This window comes from Sciurus carolinensis, chromosome 1 (assembly GCF_902686445.1).
Source record: "Sciurus carolinensis chromosome 1, mSciCar1.2, whole genome shotgun sequence".
Classification (NCBI taxonomy): Eukaryota; Metazoa; Chordata; class Mammalia; order Rodentia; family Sciuridae; genus Sciurus; species Sciurus carolinensis.
Genome location: NC_062213.1, coordinates 77,969,085 through 77,994,250, shown reverse-complemented (window position 1 = coordinate 77,994,250; position 25,166 = coordinate 77,969,085). Strand labels below are relative to the sequence as shown.

At 40.6% G+C, this 25,166-nt stretch overlaps 1 protein-coding gene across 3 annotated transcripts in view; it reads left to right on the top strand.

Moving 5' to 3' along the window:
* The window catches only part of Lyn (LYN proto-oncogene, Src family tyrosine kinase), a 115,500-nt gene that overhangs the window by 79,383 nt on the left and 10,951 nt on the right, over nucleotides 1-25,166 (top strand). For all 3 annotated transcript variants that reach the window (XM_047554257.1, XM_047554252.1, XM_047554264.1), the window contains one exon: nucleotides 36-112. In XM_047554257.1, the coding sequence (XP_047410213.1) occupies nucleotides 36-112 (77 nt within the window). The remainder of the gene's footprint in view (nucleotides 1-35; nucleotides 113-25,166) is intronic.

Sequence of the window (25,166 nt, the reverse complement as noted above, 5' to 3'; positions counted from 1 at the left end):
TGAGCTGTACTACCTTGTTCTTCCTCTGTAAACAGGCAGTTTGCTGGATTTCCTCAAGAGCGATGAAGGTGGCAAAGTGCTGCTCCCGAAGCTCATCGACTTTTCTGCTCAGGTGAGATACTAAGAAGTCCATGTAAATTTGAAAAGACTTTCCTGCTTCAAATTCAGGATGAAATCACTATTCCAGGGAGAAAGAATTTCTGTTGAATAATTCCTAGTAGTAACTATGAGAAAAAGATCTTCCAAAGTACACTTCCTTGAAGATAATAATAGAACTTTCACAAGGCAATGTGTGCATGTGTCTAGATTTGATTTGGATATCATCTTTTATAAGACAAGTCAAACTATTTATGCTTATATTATTTCCCCACAAGTCATAGAAAGAGTGCTGAATCAATTAATTTGCTCAGCTTTTTGAAGAGGCAATTCCATATCGTCACAGCAGCTTTTAAACCATGCATGTTTTCTTTAAGTTCTGAGTCTAAGACACTGATACTTGTAAGTCTTCAGCATTCTTGGAAAAACAGGAACTATGATTCCTGCTCTTTCCCTTCTCACTCCTTGTTTGGATGAGTTGTAAGGATTCTGAGAAATATTCATTTGTAATGTTTTTAGTTCTAACCTAGGGGTTGCCCATTTGTTTACTTTGGAATCACATGGATTCTACAGTGTGTTTAAGAGCAGTAGCAGATTACAGAAACAGAGCAATGTGCCTGGTACACCAAGGAAATGCACATTTGAATGATGCCAGCTACTCAGCTACTAACTTTTAATAGTTTCATTGTGTCCCTTAGCCATGTTCAGTAATTGGCTTATTTTGTTCTTCAGTGTTGGCCATGGATGGTTTGTTCTGGGAAGGTCATGTACCACAAAATCCAATGTATGTAGCAAAAGAGATTTACAGACATTCTAGGGAAGGGTGGCCTTTATGATCTTCCTTTATTTTTTATTTATTTTTATTGGTATATTATAATTATACATAATAGAGGGATTTATTGTCATTTTGTACATGCACATAACATAATTTGCTCAGTCTCCTTCCCCAGTACCTTCTCTTTCCCTCCCCCAATCTACTTCTCTACTAATCTCTCTTCTATTATCATTATATATATGAGCAGGATTCATTGTGGTCTGTTTGCACAAGAACATTGCATAATTTGGTTACTTTCATTCCTCAGTATTTCCCCATGCCTTTTCCGCCTCCCTCCCACTTAATCCTCTTCCTCTATTTTTTTGGTCTCTCTTCTGTTTTCATGTGATCACCTTTTCTTTCTCTTTTTTTTCCTTTCTTTCTTTTCTTTTTTTTTTTTTTTTTGTTCCTTTCTCTCTTTCTCCACTTCCACATGTGAGAGAACACATGTGATCCTTGACTTTCTAAGTCTGGCTGATTTCACATTGCTTGATATTCTCTAGTTCTGTTGGTTTATCAGCAAATAACATCATTTCATTCTTCTTTATGACTGAGTAAAAATCCATCATGTATATATATCACATTTTACATACCCATTCATCTGTTGGTGGACACCTAGTTTGATTCATAACTTGGCTATTGTGAATTGTGCTACTATAAACATTGGTATGCAAGATAGTATGCTGATTTTAGTTCCTTTGGATAAAGGAACTTTTATTTATTGAGTCACATATTATTTATTGAGTCTAACATGCTCCATCTCCCTCTTCTATTCTATTGGTCTATGATCTTCCTTTTTCATTCCCATTTTTTCCCTTGGACCTTCATTCATTGGGACAATTGTTGAGGCTTTCTTGGGAAGATGAGATCAAAGGAATGAATGGAGCACACAGGGGAAAGTACTGCAATATTGTAGACAGAGCAGGAATTCAACATCTGGAGTAGAGTTTGTCCTGGATCTACTATTCAGTAAATAGCTGTACCACTTTCAGGAAGTCCTTTGCCTCTTTGGGTTGGTTTATGTGCCTATAAAACAGAGTTGGTCATCCAACTCTGGAGATGTTGAGGATCAAATCATGTGAGCTGAAATGAATGCAAGTGCATCAAAACTTCTCAGAGGATGCTGCAGAAACCTGAAGGAGGGCAGTCCCCACCATTCCAGTAAAGGTATGCTTAGCCTTCATCTTAATTGCTAGAACTTGGCCAGCTTAATAGTTCCTCATCTGGGTAGGAAATCCAAATGTGATCTAGAATGGCAACATCTGATATATACATAGACAGAAGCAAAATATTGTGGTGAAACAGATGGGGAGGGAAAGGATTTGTCAGCCCTGTCTCCTTAACTCTTAACTCTTAACTCCATGTTGACCCTGAGCATCTCCATGGGACTCCAAGGGTTCCAGGACCACAGTTTAAAGATCACTGTTCCATAGAAAAAGGAAGGGTAACATGGTTGGGTATAGCTCTGGATCTCATGTAGATAGTGGAGCAGGAAATGGAGAAAGCAGAAGTCTGATAAATTTGTATCACATTTGACACAGATAATGAGGCCTCTCTGGAGTGGTGGGTGGTTGTCTCCTATTGAATGAGAAACTTGAGTACAATTAAAGTTCCTCATACTGGACAGGCATATGGAAAAGGGGGCCATGTCCTGGAGGCCTGGGTGGTCCTCACTGTTCCAACCTATCTGAGGGTCTGATTTGTGCCCACAACTCTACAGAGCAGAAAGCACACACCTCAGGGTGTGTACTATACCCAGAGAACGACTTTTGTTATGTGGCTGTTTTGTATTCAATTTTGCATAGGTTCTTTCATAAAATGTTATTTTGGCATAGTCAAAGTTTTTAAGGTCCAAGTCAGAGCCTCTATTGTTATGCTTTCATTTTAACTTTGTAAATTACCACTATAACCAAACTTCTTCTAACTTAGAAATAAGTTGGGGTGGGGGAGTCTCTTTCTAAACCTTCGTGGCTTGCAAGGAAGATGATCACAGAGTCTAGCATTGACCGTGACCCTCAGACTGTGGTTTCCAGGCAGCTGGAATGGACTCTGCTGTGATGGGCCTGAGCCTCCCTGGTGACAGGAGGAATGTCAGTCCATCACAGCTGATCTCCATCTAAGCCAGTTGACCGATCCAGCTAGTGGTGGATGAGTGCTTATTTTCCTGTCCCGGGGTTTCTTTCCTGGCAGTGGCCTCTGGGTAGAACTGGTAGAACATGTAGTTTAAGTGATTGGACTATCAGCATCAGTGGGAGAGCACAGGTCAGCAGCAGCCACAAAGACCCTGGGCATGTGTGTTCAACACCAATTCCTTCCTTCCTTCCTTCCTTCCTTCCTTCCTTCCTTCCTTCCTTCCCTCCCTCCGTCCCTCCCTCTCTGTACTGGAGGTTGAACCCACCCTCATGCATGCTAAGCACATTTCACCTCTGAGCTATACACCCAGCCAAAATTCACTTTCTTTACAACCAAACAGTAAGCTTTTTCTGAGTACATCTTTATTCAAGGTGCACAACCCACCTAAACTCTTTCCCAGTCCTTCCCTCAAGGTGGAACTGGTGAGACCACCTTTGGCCCCACCCTGAATTATTGGCTTCATGTACTTGTGACTTTTCTTATTGTAATACCAACAACAGAGGAGGGGTCCTACCTTTGGTAACAAGAAGTTGGGCCTCTCTGCTTCAGCCTCAGTCTCATATCACATCCCTCCCATATCCGTTTTCTGTTAACTGTGCCTGGGACCTCACCCCGCTATAATACCCTCAATTCCCTTTCAAAAATTCTCTATACCAAAAAAAAAACAAAAAACCCTGTACTTTTACCTTTTCATCAGCATCATGTACCACTAGTTAACTTTGTCACTTTTCTGTAGTGAATAACTTGAGAATAATTAATATTCATAAGGCTGGCCCAAGTGGATAGCTGATGCCCATATACTTGGATAATCCAACCTTTTCTCCACATTTCCTCCATCTTGCTCTTTAAGGTAGAAATTTAGGGATAAATCAGGAAAAAAAAAATTAGACATTTGATATTTGAGTCCTAACTAAATAATTTCTAGGTTGTATAATATATTGATGCTTGCTTTCTTTTGTAAGCATTGTCAATAGGGTCAAGAGTTGGGAAACTAAAAGTTCACAACAGAATATTGCTAAAGTCAGCAGTTTCTCACAGCAAAGATTGGGTATCAGGAGTAGAAATAATTTGCTTTACTTAATCACAGCCCCAGAAGAAGAAGGAAAGAGACTGAGGGGCAGAGAGGGGACTTTTCCCACTGTTTCTGTCTGACCTCTTCTTCTGTTGCCCCACGACCCACTTCCCCATGCTCTACTTTTCTCTCCTCAACCTCCCCATACATCCATCGAGACAGGAAGTGGCTGGGTGCACATGACAGCCTCCCAATTCACATGAGAGCTGATGTCATCACTTCCTGTCTCAGGATGAGTTCTGAAATGCTTGTCAGAGTCTAATCCATACCTCCAACCATCCCTATTTTACAGATAAGGAAGTAAACTTGTACTTGACCAAGGTTATAGAGCCAGTGGGAGGAATTGCTGGTACTTGAGCCTACATCTGACTTCAGATTACTGACTCTTTCTTCTGTATCCAAATGTTATCATGATCAGAGTTGCTCCTGTGATCATTTTGAACCTGATAATAGTGTGATAAGTGTTTTCCCCCTTTTCAGATTTTTTCCTACCAGAGTTAATGATTTCCTCAGCCTTTTTCTACCCAAAATATCTTTATTATAAAGACACAGTTCTTTCTGTCCTACAGCAGTTATTCTTAGGATGTGTTTTGCCCCCAGTAGTAAATTTTAAGCCACATATGAAGTTGAAAATTGGTAAAATAAGGAAAGGAGAAAATCTCAGTCTAGGTAATTCTCTACCTTTTTTGGCAGAAAGAGCTGTTAACATCTGAGTTTTTAAGTACACCTCCATTACATAGATTGGGAATCCTTTGTCATAAGTCAAGGTTGGGACTCCACCAGTCCCACTTTAATGTTTGGTGGTGAATCTGGCCTGAAGGATCCAGAGGGGGATGTTCTTGAGACATTTCTAGAGTATTTGCCAGCATCATCAGATGTGGAACTCCTCAGCCTGTCTCCTTGTAAGAAACCCAAGAGATGAGTTAGGTTTTCATTTTGCCTGCTCAAAGCTGTTCTCCAACACCATCTTCCCATCACCACCACTGCTCCATAATATCCTTATAAAGCAGCCAGTTTCTTTTCGAAAATGTTATTTACATTAACCCTTGATTGATAATGTCACATTTAGTTTAATTAAAGAAAGAGAGAGTTGCATTGAGATATTTAATGAGACTGGGTGACAAGTGGAAACTTCCAGTGATCAACCTGGTTTCTGCTTCCATCAGACCTCATCCCCTCCCCTCTCTCTTAATCTCACCATATCACACAAGATTTTCAGACATGCTTCTGTGTTGAGGTCTCTACACTTCTATCAAGCCAAAGGGCCTCCTTGGAGGGTAAAAGCCTGGCACTAAAGTGGAAATCACTTAACTCTATAAAGTAATCTGAACTGGATAAAGGGCCCTCATGGAGATCAGGATATGACGTCCCGTTAGAGTGCATCATTAAGGAGTCATTGCTTGGAGACCATAGCTTTCCCAGAATAAATCTTATACAGTGGATGGCACCTTTTTCTTCTTCTTCTTCTTCTTCTTCTTCTTCTTCTTCTTCTTCTTCTTCTTCTTCTTCTTCTTCTTTTTCTTCTTCTTCTTCAACAGAGTTTAAGAAATATTGTGGTGATTTTGTAAATGGAGCTTATAGATGATGTTCATGGTGGAGGAAGCACTGTGCAGAGAGCAGGAATCTTCTTCTGCCTGGGAAAGTCATTTCAAGGGCCCAGAGTTCTAATCTCATCCATAAGATGACAGGCATTGTTAGGTTTCTAGCCTCAATTCTACTATTCCATCTCCTTCTACTGGGACTGTTTATGGGATTCATCATGCAGAAGTTATAATTAATGATTTTGAGCACCTTCAGATGGCACTGATAGGAGATTTTGATGTCACTCTAAATAAAGGAATAGGAATGTATTATACTAATGTAGTACCCAGGTGTCAGGCATATGAGTGATCTTTTTTAATGAAGATTTTAACTGGTGTATAATAACAGTACATGTGCATAGATACAGTGTGATATTTTGATACATGTATAAAATGTATGATAATCAGTTCAGGGTAACTATCATTTCCACCTCCTTAACTTCTTATTTATTTGTGGTAGGAACATTCAAAGTCCTCCCTCTTACCTGTTTTGAAATGTAAAATTAACTATTGTCGATTATAGTCACCCTACTGTACTGTAGTGCACTAGATTTATTCTACCCAACTTACTGCAATTTTGGACCTGATTCTATTTATCTGTTTTGAATAATGAGTTTTGTCTGTGATTTAAACATTGACCATGAAAAATGGACAGATGAAACTAGAGTCAATGTCACAACTGAAAAACTGGATGCAGTTTCTTTCTGAAAAATGGAAAGAGTAGGCAATTGTCATTTTAAAATTGTATAAAATAGCAACTTTTTTTGGTAGGTAGGGGTAAGATAGCAAATAAGGCAGAAAAATTTGTTCTTGTTTTAATTTTGATTAGAAAACTTTCTAGCACCAATAAGAAACTTTTAGCTAATGTAGGGGGAAGTGGTGGTATTTTTGGCTTTTATGCCAAGTATACCTCTTATCCTGATGTTATTTTGTCCAGGGGTGGCAATTTCTGGTCAATGCTACCATAAGTCACAAACAGTTTCCCTTTGGGAAATCCTGCAGAGCTAAAATTAAATTAAAGTAGCTTAGGGATGGGCAGAGGTCGTTACCAGCTCCTCACATAAAAAGTGGAGATGAAGGCACTTTAAAGGGATCAGCAGTGTCAATACCAACAAACCTTCATTTTAAGCCCATGACTTGTTCTCCCTATGTCCCCCTCACCCTCTTGCTGTGGTTCCCTCCCATCCACAACCTGTACTGGGACAAGATGAATGAGATACATCCCAGCCTCCAGGTGTGAGAGGGTTGGTGTAGGAGGCAGGTAGGTAACAGGAGAGATGGTACACAGTACCAGGACTGTGACCAGAGCTGTCGAGGTGGGCCCTGAAGGCCACTTTCAGAGCCCAGGGGAAGGACAGAACCCAGTGGGGCAGGGTCTCAGACAGACGGCAGCCTTCCTGGAAGAGGTAATCCTAAAGAACCAGGGTCAACCCCCCTAACTTGGGAAGGTGTGTAGAGATAGAAAGGTGTCTTCCATTGCAGAAGCATAAGAGCATAGCAAAGAAGGCCAAGGGGTTGTAAGTGGGAGCACATGATAAGAATGGGGGGGAGCACCCAGCCGATAGACATGGACATTAAGGAAATTGGAAGCATCATCAACGCTGAGTTATGAAGGAGGAGCAGTAAATTCTTTGGTAAATAACTCATCTTTGAAAGTGATTATATTCAGCAAATACAAGATTTATAGTAGTTTCACTCTTTCAGTTATATTTTACCTTTAGTAACTAGAAAATGCTGTTTGTATTTGGATAATGCGTGTTTATAACCACCTGCCCCACTGCCCTGCCCTGTGCACAGACACATGTTCTCTGTAGAAATTGGTCCATTTTGACTATTGGGGAACTGTGGGCTCTCTGCCTATTGTTGTTCTTCAAGAATCTCTTTTACTTTTTATAATTATAATTACACATAACAGTGGGATTTTTTATTATATATTCATATATGAACACAGTACAACAGAATAATTTAGTCGGTTTCGTTCCCAGTCTCTCCCCTTTTTCTTGATGGTCCATGGGCATGACTGGCCCCCAGCACCCTTCCTTCAGCTGTGTAGCTCACCAAGCTCTTCCCTATCTTGGCGGTTATCCCAAGCCCACTTCCTAGAAGCAAACACCCATCGCTTCATGCCACACATCCCTTCCTGTCCAGGGATGCCTTCCCCTGAAAGCAGTTCCATCCCAAATGCCCTGCCCACTGCATTCTTCTCTGTCTTGATATGTATCCATTTCTTCCAGAAATTCTTTCCAGAATTTGAATTTTTTCATAAGTCCTTGTTTACCTTTGTATCCTCAGCACTTAGCACAGTGCCTTGTGCTATAGTAGGTGCTCAATAAATATTTGCTGAATAACTTAATCTATCACTTAAGGTAGGGACTGTTTTTAGTTTAAAACATTAAATTTTTAATTCTTAGTCTCATACAGTTCTGAGTGAGTGACTAGAACACATGTTGTTTTAAAGGTTCTCTGAGTCACTGTTTAGGTGTGAATAAAACATTTTCTTCCCCTTCCTCTAACTGTGGGTTTACTTTCCTGCCCAAAACTTCTTATCTGTCAAAATAAAGTGAGACGAGAAAGAAGGAAGCAGAATATGAGCACCTGGGCCAGTGGGAAAAGCCAAAGTGTGTTGTTTCACATTCCTTATGGCATAAAGGACACCAGGAGGAATGAGGATTTAAAACTGAGACATTTGAGTCTGAGGCCAGTGGTGGCTGCATTTAATTTGGAGCAAAGTAAAACCACAACTGAAGAGTTTTTCCTCCCTAGCATCATTCAGGGCCTTTGGTGGCTCTTCTTGGTGCCAAGCAGAGCCTGACACTGGAATCCCACGTGGTGAGAGCAGGTGGCTGCCAGGCCAGGACTTCTAGCCCTGGGCCATTTTTCCACCTACTTCCCCAGGGTCTACAACATGTTTCCCAGGTCATGCTGTATGTTACAGAACCAGCTCCTTGCATGTTTATTGATTAAGATGACCTTTGTACTGGATGATAGTGGTGTTGAGTATGACCAAGGATGTGTTTTAGCTGCAGTTTCCTTGATGTATTACAAGGAGTTGCACTGCTTGATCCTCCTTACCAATTTCAGATCTTCTACCTCCTCCCCTGAGGACCCCCAGCCTGGAGGTCCACGCCATCAGACTACCAGTTGTCTGTCTCACTGCAGTCATCCTTACATCCCTGGAGTCACAGCTCCTTCACTGTGACTTAGCTCTGCCTCTCTGGCTCACTCCAGTACAACCCCTGTCATTATCTGTACTGATCCATACCTTCAAACTCAGGCCTGTTCTTTGACTCTCTCTCCTTCAGGACTGTATCCTTCCTCCTCACTGAGCCACTCCATGGTGTAACCAACAACTCTGCCCTCTCCATCATTTCTTTTTTTTTTTTAACTTTTCTTTATTTTTACAGACTGCATGTTGATTCATTGTACACAAATGGGGTACATCATTTTGTTTCTATGGTTGTGCACAATGTAGATTCACACCATTCTTGTAATCATACATGTACATAGGGCAATGATGTCTGTCTCATTCCACTATTTTTCATACCCCTACTCTCATTTCCCTTTACGTAATCTTAAGTTCCTCCATTCTTCTCTCACCTCCCCACCCCCATTATAGATCATCATCCACTAATCAGGGAAAACATTCAACCTTGTTTTTTAGGATTGACTTATTTCACTTAACATGATATTCTCCAATTCCATCCATTTATCTGAAAATGCCATAATATTATTCTTCTTTATGGCTGAATAATATTCCATTGTGTATATATACCACAGTTTCTTTATCCATTCATCTGTTGAAGGGCATCTAGGTTGGTTCCACAATCTAGCTATTGTGAATTAAGCTGCTATAACCATTGATGTGGCTGTGTTACTATAGTAACTAATTTTAAGTCCTTTGGGTATAAACTGATTCTATCTCATTCTTTTGCCTCCCTTCTGTCTGGTTCACCCTCTAGTGCTCCGACCCACCAATCTCAGCATCTGTTCATCTCTTCCAGTTCAACTTGTCCACATACCTCCACCTACCTCGTGTTTTCCTTCCTTCCTTCCCTAGCTTATACATACTCCTGTGCCTCCCCTTTGCCATGCATGCCTGATAAACTTCCAGCCTGTGCAAGCCCAGCTCTCCACCTTGTTGGCCGCATGTCCACCCAATAGCTGGGATCAGGACTGATAGGACAGTTGACTTTTTGCTCTTCAAATTCAAGACCACTAACCTGAGATTCTTAAGCATCCCACTACACATTTCCTGTCCATTCCCTGTCACTCAGTCCTAGGCAACAATCTCGCCTTCAGCTTCTCCATCCCTAAACCTTTCACTCCTCCAGAATTCTCGATGGACTAACTTGCTGTCTCTTTCCCTGAGAAAAGAGAGGTTACCAACAGAGAGCACCCTTTCCTCCATGGCCTGCTCCTTTCCATCCTGCTTTATGTCCTGGGTCCTGTCCTCCCTCGATGCGTCAAGATTCTCTTCTTCCTAGGTGGCCCACCAGCAGTGTTTGATGACATTGATATCGCTCTCCTCCCTAACACATTTTCTTCACTTGGTTTCTGGTAAACCATTGTCTGCTCTCCCTCTCTCCTCGCTGGCTAGTTTCTGTTCATTTTCCCAACATTTAAACACAAAAATATCCCAGAATCCAGTCTTCCAACCTCCTCTTCCTCCATTCGCCACACATGAGATCTCCTAGTGATCTCATCTGCTAAGTGATTTTGTTCCTAGGGCTGACATAGGGCTTAAAATAACAGCAGTTTATCCTCTTGTAGTTCTGAAATGAATTCTGGAATAAAGATATCAGCAGGACTGTGAGCCCTCCATAAACCCTTGGAAAAAATCATTCCTTGCCTTTTCCAGCTGCTGCTGACTTTCCCTAGGCTTTCCCTAGTTTGTGGCAACATTACTCCAGTCTCTCCCTTCATCTTCACATAACCTTCTCCTCTGTGTTTCTGTCCTAACCCTCCCACCAATGACATTGATCATTGGATTTAGGGCCTACCCTAAAACCAGGATATAATTTCATCTCAGGATCTTTAATCAAACCCGCAAAGACTTCATTTCCAAATAAGATCACATTGTGAGGTTCCCTGTGTTCACAATTTGGGGGGCACACTTGATCCAGTACAACTGTCTACACTCTGACCACTCTGGAGTTTACATTTCCAACTCCAGCTCATCCCTTGAGCTGACTGCTTACTCAGTTTCTCCATGTGGATGTGGATCAAGCATGTCAAACTCAGTGTACCTAACTGAGCACCTCTTCTTCCCACTTCAAAATCTGTGCAACCCATAGACATCCCCCTTATCATTGATGGCTATGCCATCCTTAGAATTTCTAGGCCCCAAATCTTGAAGTCCTTCTCGACCCTCTTCCTCTTACATTGCTTCTCCAATCCTGCAGCAAGTCTGAGTCACATTCCTAACTGGTTCACTGCCATCACTCTGATCCAGTTCCAACAAGCACTTTTTCTCAGGGTGAATTAACTAGTAACTCTGCCTAATTAGTCTTATACCTCAGCTCTTACCTCTCCTGAGCCCAGAGCACTGCATGTAGAACATCAGTCACATCAACACCCTCAGTTACTCTTTGCTTCATTCAGGACAGGGCTGAGGCCACCATGATGAGTCTTTGCCTGCACTGCCATAGTTGTAACTAACTAATATCTTACAGAAATTACTTCTTCCCGTAAGTTTGTTTTCTTTTATTTGTGTGGAAATCCGTGTTTCTGGGTTTCACATACTTATCATGAGACTCATCTGAAGTTCTTGTTTTAAAATCTACGAATTTCTGGGTCTGGGTATCAGTGACTAAGGAGTAGTATCCAGGACAAGCCACAGGTGTCTTGTGGGCTTTGCTGAGTCTGGGAAACACTGCTGTCAAGAATTTGCTGAATTGAGGGAGTGATCATTTTCCTAGGTCATATGTCTTACAAGCATGTTTCTTTTCCTTATCACAAAACTGCAGTCACTGAGGAAGAATTATTCTTCTGTCACTAAATTTCATGGCACCGAGTAATTAGATGCACAAACCACTGGGCACAGATGCATTTTACCTGGTAAGCTAATGTCTTCTTCCTCAGATTCAGTAGTTCTGGATTCCAGTCTCCAGCCCCTCTTGCTTCCCTACTTTTAGGAAAGGGAAAATACAGGAAGGAGCAGCCACGAAGGGGAACCTTACAGGCTCCATCCATAACACATGTTATTTTGAAAACTCACATCAAAAGGGTTGAAATATAAATAAAGATGATTGCAAATCTGTTTCAGGTGTATTTGGAATTTGTTAGCGCTCAATACAAACTTCCTTCAAGTCTGTCACAGGGTAAATAAGTCAGGGATTGTTTTCAGAATTCCATGGCTGGCTTGGCATGGGAATTCTGTTTAGCCTAATGAAACTCAAGTTCTTTTTGTTTAAGTTGAAATATAGCATAGGTGCTGCCATAGGTTTTCTTTTTCCTTCCATTTTTCTTTTTTTGGTGAGGGGGATTGAAACCAGGACTTCATGTATGTTAAGTAAATGCTCAGCCCATGCTCTGTTTTCTTTGCTTTATGGCATCTGCCATGATATATATTTATTTGTCAATTTCTTATTTTCTGTTTATTTCCCATTAAATGGAAACTATACAGTTAAGAACTGTTTTTAGAGGACCACTCTATATAGAACAGGATGAGTTCCTAGCCAGAAGGCAGGACTATATGTGAATGGCAATCTCTGAAGTAGTGGACAACCCTATTCAGGCATGTCAACCATACCTTGACCCTCAGTCCTTTAATATATATGAAGAGTGGACTGGGGGTGTAGCTTAATGGCAGAGCTCATGATTAGCATTTATGAGGCCCAGGGTTCAATTTCCAGCACCAAATTTTTTTAAATAATAATATACTAAGAGTATTCTAAGAGCATCCTAGTGAAGCTACAAATGACCAGAACACTAAAATTGCAACCCTATTTTCTCTTAAGTCCTGGCATTGGTAGGAGTCTATAAATATGAATACATGCCTGGTGAATAATCCTGAAAGTTCTTCAAAATTCATCTAACCAAAAAAAATACTCATGCTCAGGGAAATTCTGGGAAAATGTGAGTTCTTATCAAATTGGTTTTTAAAATAATTTCTTTTTTCTTACTAGAAGTCAATGCATATATGTCATAGAATTATCGAAAAATATTACTTGAATATTGGAATTCCTAAGGCAACAATTAACACTTTTGTGTTCTTGTGCTATATTTCAGTTTTATTTTAGTTTTCTAAATTTTTATAAGTTTGAGCATTGATAATACTTCAATGATTAAAGAAGGAAAATGTAATTACACTTGTCATTTATAAACTAAAAACCTTATACCCTATCTCCTTGGACCTAATTTTAATAATTCTAATGCATGTTCCCAGATACCAGCGTAGATTGTGGACTTTTTTTCCTTGTATTTATATAGTTCATACAATATAATTTATGTTGCAACTCTAGCTTAATTTACCTTGATCCTTTCATATCAATATGAAATGATCACTCTCGTTCTTTTACAGCTGTTTAGTATTCTCTTGTGGAGGTATCCTATGATTTATTTAATGATTCCCTTATGGTTGGACATTTTTGTTGTTGTTTGTTGTTTTGGTGGAATTTTTGTTGTAATTGGTTTTGTTGTTGTTTTTACTGTAACAGTATATGGTGATGGTTCTTCTACATACATGTTTCTGTACTTGCACATATATATTTGATGGATAAATTCTTGGTTGTAGACCTACTATATCCAAAGTGTGTGCACATTTAAAATTTTGGTAAGTGATTCTCAGAGTCTTTCAAAAAAATGAGAGTTCCTTTTCCTTCATCTTCTTACCCAAACTAGGCATCATCATTTTCCTCTAATCCAGTCCAATAGGTGACATTTCTCATGCATCATTCTAATTTGTGTTTATTTAACAAGAATGAAGTCAAACTTCTTTTCTTGTTTTTATTTATTGTTTGCAGTTCATTTTTCTGGAACTTTTTGTGTGAGACCTTTCCACATCGTTTTCATTAGCACTTTGCTGTCCGTCCTTTATTATTTAAATTACATCATTTTTTAAACTACATTAGGCTTACTGTATGTGATATTACACATTTATATGTATTTAACCAAATATTATAGTTTTTCATTTTTTATTAAAAATTCTATAAACACATATGTACCTTTTACATTTCCTATGAACATATCATTTCCTTTATATTCCCTTAGAGACAAACATTTAGATCATCTCCAGTTTTTTGCTGACATAAATAACAATGCCGAACATTTCCATAGACAAGCCTTTACTCGTTTCACTGTGTTTCCTCTACCACTGGTCCCCAGTCACCAGATAACACGATCAGAGTAGGAATGTTTTTAAATCTCTTCACAGTCACAGCTTGTTTTCACTGAGCAGAACTTGGCATTTGAGTCGAGTGAATTGTTTGTCACTTTGAAACGTTTTGTGTTACCTGTGGGGTCAGTTCACATTCCACATCAGAGGAGACCATGATTCACCTGGTCACACATGCCCATCTCCAGCGGAAGCAAGTGCGTGTGAGCCAACGGCTCTTCTCTTATTTCCTCCCTCGATGGGATAAATTGAGAACTTTTTACTTCCTTCTTCTTTTAAGTGATAGTGCAGCTCATTAGCCACAGAGGAAGGGGTAACTCACTTAGGTTGTTGCAGTAGTAGCAAAAGAGATTACCAATCCCAGAGTGTCCTTTTCTCACTGCCCTGTCCTGCGTGTTCAGAACTAGTGAGTCTCTTTCATGAATGGGAGGGGGAGGGAATCATTGGAGATGGTCCCCTTTCCACCTTTATGAACCTGGTACCATATATGGGAGCCTCACGGGCTATTACTAGAAGCATAGTGTAAAATCTTCTCCTGAGGTTGACAGCAGTCAATCAGGACAAAGAAGATGGTTAAACTGAGGTCTGTCAACCTGCAGACACACCAGCCCCTCCGCAGACAGCCAGTGTACCTGAGGTTGGGCTTGTGTGCCTCTGTGTGGCCTCCTACTAACTATCCCTGGGCTCTGAAAGATCAACTCAACTTTAGCATTTCACAATTATGAACCAAATCTTGACTTTCATCTTTTTATTAGTAATAATAATAGTACAGGGGTTGTGGATATAGCTCAGTGGCAGAGCATGTGCTTAGCATGTACAAGGCCCTGGGTTCAAATCCTAGCACCCCACACACATGTACACACAAAAACTCACAGTTCAGAAAAAGTTAATAGTACAATACTAATCATTAATATCTGGCTTGCATTGAGCATTCTTGCACTGCCTTTTGCAATCCCAGTGAGACTCTACCAGCTTGATTCTACCAGTAGCTCCATTTTGCTGAGTGGAAAGGTCGAGGCTTGGGGAGGAAACTTGCCCATTTTACACAAACCCAAGCTAACACATTCCAGAGTCCCTGATGCATAGCCACAAGTGTCAAAGTCTGAGACATCATTGGTAATCTGTCTGCCTTCTGCTAAAACCTAATCATTTTTAACATCATGATCAGGTTTATTTGCAGAGTTCTGAGTCTAGACCTAAGAGCCGTCTAGTGGGAGGAAGTGATCCCTTTTAGCCACTTCCGGTTTGGCTTGGTCCTGCCCTGGTGTGGATCAGGCCCTGCCATGCAGCCTGCCACCCGGGGTGGTTGATGAGTCCTGACTTCTCTCCCTGCAGCAAGCAGCCTTTAATAGGCTCTGCTCCAGCTGAAAGCTTCCAGCAAAGTTTTGGTTTTTGTTTCTTTGGGGTTTTTTAGTTGTAATAAAATATACATAACATAAAATGTACCATTTTAGTCATTTTTAGGTATACAGTTCAGTGGCATTAAGTACATTTACATTTTTGTACAGCTGTCAACACCATCTGTCTCCAGAACTCTTCAACTTCCCCAACTAACTTCCATTGTGCCCCTTCACCCAGCCTCTGTTAACCACCCTTTCACTTTCTGTCTCTCTGAATTTTACTATTTAAAGTAACTTGTACAAGTGGAATCTTAAAGTTTTTGTCTTTTTGAAACTAGTTTCATGTATCCTAATATCATCATGGCTCATTCATGGTGTAGCATGTATCCGAATTTCCTCATTTTTATGACTGAACTTGTTCCATTGCATGTATATACCATATTTGTTTATCATCCATTGATGGACACTTGGGTTGCTTGCACCATTCACCTATTGTGAATAATGCTGTTCTGTACTTCAGTGTACAAGTATCTGTTCAGGTACTCTGATGTATTTTGAAAGAGCTGGAATCAGTGGAACATATAAGAATCCTTTTTTTTAACTTTTCGAGAAACCATCATCCTGGTTTTGAAAGCAGCGGTACCATTTTATGTGCCCATGAGCAGTCTATGAGTTTTCTAATTTCTTCACACCCTCACTAGCATTTGTTATTTTCTGGTTTTTGATGATATCCATCCTAATGAATGTGAAGTGTAGTCCATGTGTTTTACAGAAGAGAAAGTCGATGAGAATTAGTAAACAGCGTTTCTTTCTTTTTAAAACTTTTTGCTAAAGAAGGTGATTCTCTTTCATGGAAACGTACTGATTTAAACATGGTTATTTGGTGGAGCTGTCTTTTTAAGAGATCATGTCTCCCAGAGACATCCTGGATCCTTGCATGTTGTTAGATTGATTACCTCATGATCAGTTGCAGAAATCTTCACCTGCTGTAATCTTTGAAAATGTTTGCATATACCAAACTCTGCACTCATCTTTGAACTGTAAATGTAGTCTGCCTGACTGTAAGGTTTAACTTGGACAATTTTTAAATGATCTAGTTTTCTCATTTCTCTTTTTTCCTTTTCCTTTCCTCATTTTTTTCCTACTGTCAATTTGGGGAGCATTCTATTTTTAAAAGAAGCAACTAGTTTGGATGACTGGTTAAAAAGCACAGATGGGGGGACCAGCCAGTTATGGATTCAAATCCTGACCTTTTTGGAACATCATGAAGTCTTCAAGACTCAGCCTCCTCTTTACTATGAATAGTGCCTATTTCATCGTCTTATTGTTTGGAGGAGGAGGGTACTGAGGATAAAACCCAGGGCCTCATGTATGCAAGGCAGGCACTCTACCACTGAGCTATATCCCCAGACCCCATAGTCTTATTTTAATGGACATAAATGCCTTGTATAGTGCCAGGGTGAGTAAGAGCTGTTACATAGTAGCTAACATCATCCTGATCGTCCAAGTATAAATTTCACTATTCTTGGCATTTTGCTTGGAAAAGAGTAATATTGTAGTAACCAAATACAGGTAAAATAAGAATTTCAAGAACTTTTAACCTCCAAAAAGATAAGAATGCAAACATGGCAATGAATGAACTCTCTCTTCTATTCTTTCTTCCATTCAAATTATAGAGTGTAGGGATCCAGGGTGGGGAATCAATGAATATTAATAGAAAAGTGTTTCTATAACAACTGTGCTAAAAAAGATGCTGTCATATTTGGTATTTACAAAGGAGCTAGGTGCTTACTAAAACATTCTTTTTGTAAACTCCCTGTTTTATGTTGTTGTAATTAGATGGTCCTTTGAGATTTGGGATCAACCCCAGGGGTTCCAGATTTAAAAAGAGCCCTCAAAAACACTGTGGTTTTACTCAATTGCTATTCATTTTTCACTTCCAACTTATTAATGTTATTATTCCATAGACTTCCTAGGGGTTTTGAATGTAATTCATTATATGAAATTTTTTTTTTATCAAGCATAGGAAGAAAATATATCTCTAGAGAATGAGGCAAACAATGCTGTAAAAACAGGCAAAGCGACAAGAAAAAAGTTTTTATTCTTTCCTGCTTTTTGGCAGATTTTTTTGTTTAATCTTTCTTGCTGCTTGTCTTGATGACAAATGTTTTCCAGCCAGCCAATTCGAAGACAGGTTACATTTTCAGTTCCAGTTTCTCATTTGGGCTGGAATTTCCTGGGGTAGATTTTAGCTTTGCTTGAGAGATCACATTCAGCTCCTCCGTGAGGTTCCTTTGATTCCTTTTTTTCCCCTCAGTCATCTGACTCAAATGTGGGTGCTTCTCATTAAAGTGTGGGGGGGCTCACCAAACTAGAGAGCCTGTTACTTGCCAATTTCTCAGGAAAGCCATAGTAGTTAGAATGAACACAAGAGCACTCAAGCAAGACTTCCAGAGCCAGGTCATCCACACAATACTTCATTATTTGTCTAAAGCATCACGCAGCTTCTTGGGTGATAGCGGCTGGGTCTGTGTGCTGAGCCAACAGTCCACAGAGCATATGCAAGACGAGGCAAGTCATGGCTCAGAGCCCTAGCAGTGTGTGAGGGGAGCTTGCTGGAAGCTGCACTGTTTTGGGTGCTGAGATTGACAGACTTCTCATAGGACATTTGGGGAATAAAAGAGAAAAAAATGAATGACTTGGGTGGTATCACTAGCAAGTAAGCTACTTACAAGGGGGGATTATTTGAGCTTTGCTTGGGTTTATAAAACGTCATTGAGATTCCCCTCGATAGTGGAATTCCATGTAAAAGAAGTACATGTTGTGCATTACCAAGGGCCTTAGTTGTTAGGTGTTTCCCACCCAGCATAACTGTACTGTGAGCCCCCAGCATGCTCACAGGCAATTTACTTCTCAGAAAATGTACTGATGATGTGAAGTCCAAGATCATTAGGAGAGAGGGACCAGTGTAGTCTTCCTCAGAGCAGTGCTGGCAGGGGAGTATAGGGAACCTGCTAAGACCACTCAAAATGTGTACTCCTCAATGGAGGAATAAGAACATGGACTCTCTATTTAAACATTATTAGTCGTCAGGAAATTTAAATGAGTGCTCAACTAAGATGCTCTCAAATCTCTGGTCTGATTTAACTTTTTTGACTTTATATTCTGAGGGAAAAATTATTTTCAAAGGAAATGGAGCTCTAGAGTTTGTGTTCTGTCCCCTTCCTGTCTACCACAAGAGTGTGGATCTGCAAGGGGCAGGGGCAGGGGTGGGAGAAAACAATGAGCAAAAGCTGTGATGCTGTAAGAACTGTTCCAGAGAGAAACCAAATGCAGTCACACTCTGCATGATAAGGTTTCTGTCAGTGGATGAGCTGCGTATACAACCATGGTTCTGTAAGATTACATTGCCTAGTGACATCATAGCTGCCTTGATGTACACTTGATGATGTTCCAACAATGACAAAATCGCCTAAAGACACATTTCTTGGAACATATCCCCATTGAATACACCAAAAGATGGAGAGGCTGGCAGCATTACCACATAGTTATGCAGCATGTCCAATGTGGCCCTCTGAGATGCTCAACAGGGTCTGAGTCCCAGCTTTGATCCAACTCACCCACCAGCCCTGACCGTTGGTGTGGGTCTTTCACCTGAAGGAAGAAGCATGTTTTTTTCACCCGCTGTAGGAACTTCAGAATACCTCTGTTGGAGGGTTGGCCCTTCCTTTCACAGCTCTGGATTTAGGATACATAACTTTAGCCTGTCTCTGACTCGCACAGGTACCTCTGTCTGTGGAAGCGCATATGTTCAGCTGATTGGGCTATTGAGGAAGTTCAGCTGATTGGCAGTTGAGGCAGTTCAGTTGATTGGGTAGTTAAGGAGGTTCAGCTGATTGGCAGCTAAGGAGGTTCATCTGATTGGTGGTTGAGGAAGAGGCAGTCCATGCTGGCTCACTCCTTTTCTTGCCACCATGGATTGGAAAGGCCTCTTTGTAGGACTATAGTTTCATAAGACTGGATGTCTACTTATCTAGCATCTAACAAGTGAGGCTGTCCTTTGATTCAGGGAACATCATTATTGTGATCTTCTAGAACTTTCACTGGGTACCAGATGCCAGGAGTTTCACCTGCCCAGTCTGGGTTGCTGGCTGGTGTGGACCCCTGAGGTTTACTGTCTTATCCAATAGTCCTGTCCTTCCTCCCAGGGTGACAATGTGCACAGCACAGGAGTGTTGGGTGTGTTCCACATCATTTGCTTCAGTCACAGGCATTTTCAAGGGATGGCCTTCCATGCTCCACACTTAGCGCATGGACACTGTGTACCTCCACAGACTCCCTTATCAATTTGCTCAGTAAACTAATTTTTAAAAATAAAAATGAACACAAACATCAAAGAAGAAAATGTCACCTTCACATGTTTTCACTAAAGGCACAGAAAGAGGAAATGTGTTTGCCATGCTAATTGAACAGCACATCTCAACTAAATCAGTTGGCTTTAAACCCAGAGGGTGGAAACCTCCCTAACATGATCTTCCTTCATGAATATTCTCACTGTAGGTGGTGGGGATGCTTTCTATTTCACTTTTCCAGTAAATAGCTTCACACATAGACTGAGAGAGAGTTAAATATTAGCCTAGGAAGAAAAGAAACATTTTGAAGGACTTGAGCTCCTGTCAGTAGGTGGTTTGGAAAGTGGGGGTTTTCTTGTGTTTGTACACTACTGGGCCTGGCATGGTGATGCTGGTATGGCCCAAGATGGAGACTCTTCAGATCTAGAGTCAAAGGATTGAATCAGTTCCCCAAACCCTCTAAGTAATGGCCATAGCCCCAGAGCTGTGATATAGGAGAGGTGCTGAGGTCCTGACTCTACATCCCCTGCCTCTGATCCATGAAGCCCCTGGGGTTCTGCTCCTCAAGTTGTAGGAAAAACAAAAGCTCAAGCCACCTGTTTCAAACTATTGATGTACTAGGAATTCTAGGAAGTTATTCCCAGCACCTTAATCATTTGCCACCTTACTTCACCCAGCCACCGCCAGGGTATCTCCGTCTCTTAGACTGGGCTCTTTAGGATAACCATATATATCCTGCTTGCTGTTTTCTTACACTGACTTGCATTGGGACATCCTTCCTAAGTAGTATAAGGACAGCAGTCCACGTGTGAGACTGTTCATTGGCAATATGTTGAAACCAAGATTTTGTTCCAATTCACCTAGAAGTTTAAATCCTAGAATAGCATAAACTCATGAACATACAATCTGGTGCCATGCTTCTCAAACTTTAATGTGCTGGTCATGAACCAGACTTCCTGTCTCGAGGACTTATAGGGGTTCTTAGCCTAGATGCATGTCTTGATTCTCTGGTGAGGCCCCACTTCTAAAGATACAGGTTTAATTAGTTGGGGTGGGGCCCAGAGAGTGATAATGTGTAAAAGTTCCCCATGTGATTTCAACACACAACCAAAGTTAAGAAATACTGGCTTAAGAATTAACATTTAATTTAACTGCAAAATGCACAGAAGGGAAATTAAATTCACTTCCAAACCATGGCAATAACCTGTAGCACGATTCTGGGAAAGTAATTTCCTTTTGGCCCCATCAAAGTTCCAAAGGGAATGACAGCTATTGCTTTCTTATGACATATAGGGCTATCTGGATGAAAGGATATTTCCCTGCTTAATTTTTGCCTGGTTGTTTTCATTGTGACTTCATCCTAGCCAAGAATATGCCATTCATGCTTATTATTTCTCTTTTTTGACTCATAGGACAAAACCGGTTTTAAACAATCTTCGTCCCATTTAGCATCCTTAGACAACATGTCTTAGTTCATTAGTACTGCTATAACAAGGTACCACACACTGGGTATTTTATAAAGAACAGAAATCTATTTCTCAGAGTTCTGGAGGTTGGCAATCCAAGATCCAGGTGCCAGTATTTGATGTCTAGTGAGAGCCTCTTTGCTGAGTTCTCTCCTAGCTGCTAAACTCTGTGAAACTTCTTTGATGAAGACCTTTTATCCCACTTAGTAGGGAGGATACCTCATGACCTAATCTCCTAAATACTTATTGCACTGGAGAGTGTTTCAACATGAATTTTGGGGTATGCATCAGACCACACTTTTGCACTTGGGGGAAGATCATCCCCAAGTGAGAAAAAATTGGTTCTTGAGGGGTGAAGAAATCTATTACAGTAGTTTGTGGTCCTCCACACATACTTAGCACAATATTATTTCTTTGTGTTTAATTTCTCCTTTTAAGGATCATTAGCTTTAATTTAAATTTTATTTTTTTATTTATTTTGAGTCCTGGGGATTAAACCTAGGGCCTCATACATACCAGCCAAGGGCTGTCCTTCTGAGCTACATCTCCAGCCCCAATTTAAATTTTAAATTTAAATCAAATTAAACTTTTCTCCATAAGGAAGTGATAATGGGGGGAAAAATATTGAGAAACACTGTTCTGGTTTGTTCAGACAAACCAGGCTTTGTATGTACTTCCGAGTTGGGTGTTTTGAACTTGGGCCGGGGAGAGTTCATGATATCCTTTCTGAAGGGTGAAATGTGGGCTTACCAACAGTGAATTCTAGGTGGAAACCTCAAATGTCTTTTTCTCTCTTCTCAGTAGAGAAGTAGTCTCTCCATGAAAACTCTGGGTTCCAGAAACTTCTAGTTGTCTATCTGGTTATTTGTCAATGCTGAGCTTTCTTGCAGATTTGACATTGTGGAACATGTTCTTTGATGTCTGACACACCTGATACAAATCTTCTTGCTTTTTGACTCTGGCTTTTGGCAGGTCCTTTGGTTTCTCTGATCCTCATTTGCATCTGCATAGTGAAAATAAAGCCTACCTGGTAGGTTTTTTATTAACATGAAACATGAATTGGGTATAAAAGATATAAGACAGGGTCTAGTACTTAAGAAGTGCTCAATTAGTGCTGGGGGGAGTAATGGTTATTAATATCTACCTACCTACCCATCTACCTGTCTTATCATCATAGTAAGATATCTGTGAGCACAAAACAATAAACCTGTTCTCCTGAATCCAATAGATCCTTTTCTCATCAGACTTGACTGATTCCACATACCTCCCATACTAGTGGTCTTTCTGAGCCATTGGAACAAAAGGAAACAGGAGGCCAGGGCTCTCGGCTGGCAGGGTCGCTATAAACTGCAGAGCCTTGGTTTGATGGATTTATGTGACAGCTCTTTCTGCTGTGCTAATTGCTATGTGGCCCTGTGGGAGGAAGAAGGAATTCCAGGAAAGAAGAGTTGATCCTAGATTCATTAGCCTGATTTCTTCCTGCTATTGCAAAGTAGGGCCAAATTTCCTTTAGCCAAAGGAAATACTACAACCCTCCCCCCCAAAAAATTAAGGTCTTTAAAAAAATAAACCAAGAAAGAACAATACATACAAACCAGGGAAATAAAGACAATGAACTAGTTTTCATGTAAGAAGAGAGTTGTGATATTTATGAACCCAAATGTAAGACATACCTGAAACCTTTTTATGTTGCTTCTTCCTGTATGTCTCATTTATTCAACATGGTTCATCTATCACTTTGAATACTGTTTTGATAAACCCTCAATTATTTTTTGGAAGCTGAGCTCCTTAAAACCCTATGGTGCAGAAAAGAAAGCCAAAGTAAACAAACACTTGTTGCAAGTCTATTGTTATTTCAGAGAATCATGTTTGCTCTTTTTTTTTTTTTCTATTTTCTTTTTTGTTTTGGTACTAGCAATTGAACCCAGGGGCACTTTACCATGGAGCTACATTCCCAGTCATTTTTAATTTTTATTTTGAGGAACAGTCTGACTAAGTTTCCCAGACTGGCCTTGATCTTTTGATCCTCCTGCTGCAGCCTCTTGAATGGCTGAGATTACAGGCCATCTTTAAAAATTCATTTAGATGTTATGTAAATGCAGAACTTGAGTAGAACTAATAAGCCTTACCAACAAATTCTTTGAGTGCTGTTATGTTTTATCAGCCAGTCATTGAAATCCATCACCATCTGTCACATCCATCAAGGATGTGAGTTCTTATTGTCACATTTGTGGGTTCAGTCCATGCAGCCAGCTGTGTGCGGTGTGGAGGAACTTCAAGCACAGATTGCTACTGTCATGTCTAAGTTGAGATTTCAGCCAACTTTGGGGGTTTTTGTTTGTTTGTTTGTTTCTGGGCCAGTTTGTTTATAATTACAGGAATGCCAGATAAGTCACCGACAACTAAGAATTCAAAATTCAGTCGAACCACCAAGGAGCATAGATAGAGGTCCAGACAGTGTCAGCAGCTCCTACCCAGCTGTTTCCATCTCCTTTTGGCTCTAGAACCAGCTTGGATTAATTTCAACCAGACCTCTTGCTTTGTCTCCCAAAGCCCAAGCATTCAGATCGATTTTATTATAGTTGTTTACCCCCGTTCTTTCAAATGTGGTCAGTCTGATCTCACTCTCCACTTTTTCCCAGTTTTTGGTGGCTCTCTCTAATAAGTCTTCTTGACATTAAGGTACAGCACACAAAAGGAATCAGAGACACAGCTCCTGTCTCCCAGCCTCCAGCAAAATCACCCATTATGTCATCACCCGTTTCAGTAATACTGGTTCCAGAATTATTTAACCACGAACTTCCCACTACCCTTGCCCCTGTACAACACCCCACTGTGGATGGGCTGCAGTTTTTCCTAGTCACCAACTCCAGCAGGGCTCTACCCTCACCTGGGTTTTCACTTCTGCCCACCTTTCATGGACTTCCTATAGAGATTATTTGAATATTTTCCAGAATCAGATAAAGATGGCACATCTCCTGAGTGCCAAGGACTTGTAAGTATTGGGGGGAAAGGCAGGAGGCACACAGTCACTGCTACGCAGACCTACCCAATCTTTTCCTTCTCTTTGATTTCCATCCTGCTCAGAACCTGTCCTACTTGTAAAATTCCTTACAAAGACAGGCTCCCAAGTCATTGTGTTTTGCAATGTGCTCAGTGCTGAGATACAGGAATGGACATGCCCTATATATGATGCCAGGGATTTATACTCCTGCAGTGATTGAAGACAGGCAAACCAGTGAGGACCAAGGATCCCTGGGGATGGACACCTGTGAGGAAAGAGGGTGGGGTGCCACAAGGCTTCTCAGAGAAATGGCATCTCAACTGGGACCAGCAGAATGACAAGGGCAGGGTTAAAGGGACAGGGAGCAAAAGTTTCAAGGAGAGGTTGGATGTGTGGAAAGGGTGGTCTTGATAAGAAGATGGAAGGGCTAATTGGGGGCAGATCCTGCAGGACTTTGCAGCAGTGCCAAGGAATTTGGACAGCATTCCTTGGTGCCCATCAGAATGGAATACTGGGATGATCAGACTTTGCGAGAGGTATAGTACAAACTTTATAGGTAAGATTTTTGTAGTCACAAAAATAATACTCACCAAATTCCTGCAGCAGCGTGCTAACAAGATAGTTTTCTGGTAGTATTAAAACCCTGGTACATTTTCTGAAGAGACTTGGTGACAGTGTTGAAAGTTTTCAATTGACACAAGTGAGAAAAAATATAAGGTGTGACTTTTGCCCTGGATGTATTTATCTTCTGGTTGGTAATAATAACAATAAGTACATTAAAGAGCACGAAAACAATGATAAAACTATGACCAGTAGCTGGGAATGGTTTTTATGCAAATCGACCATCTAGGGTGAGTAAAGAGAAATTATGGAAGAGGAGTTGAGGGAAGGAAGGTTCACTAAATAGAAGGTAAGCTGAGCGAGTGACCCAGAGGGGATTGAGAAGCAAACCTAGAAATAAGGAGTTGGTCCTT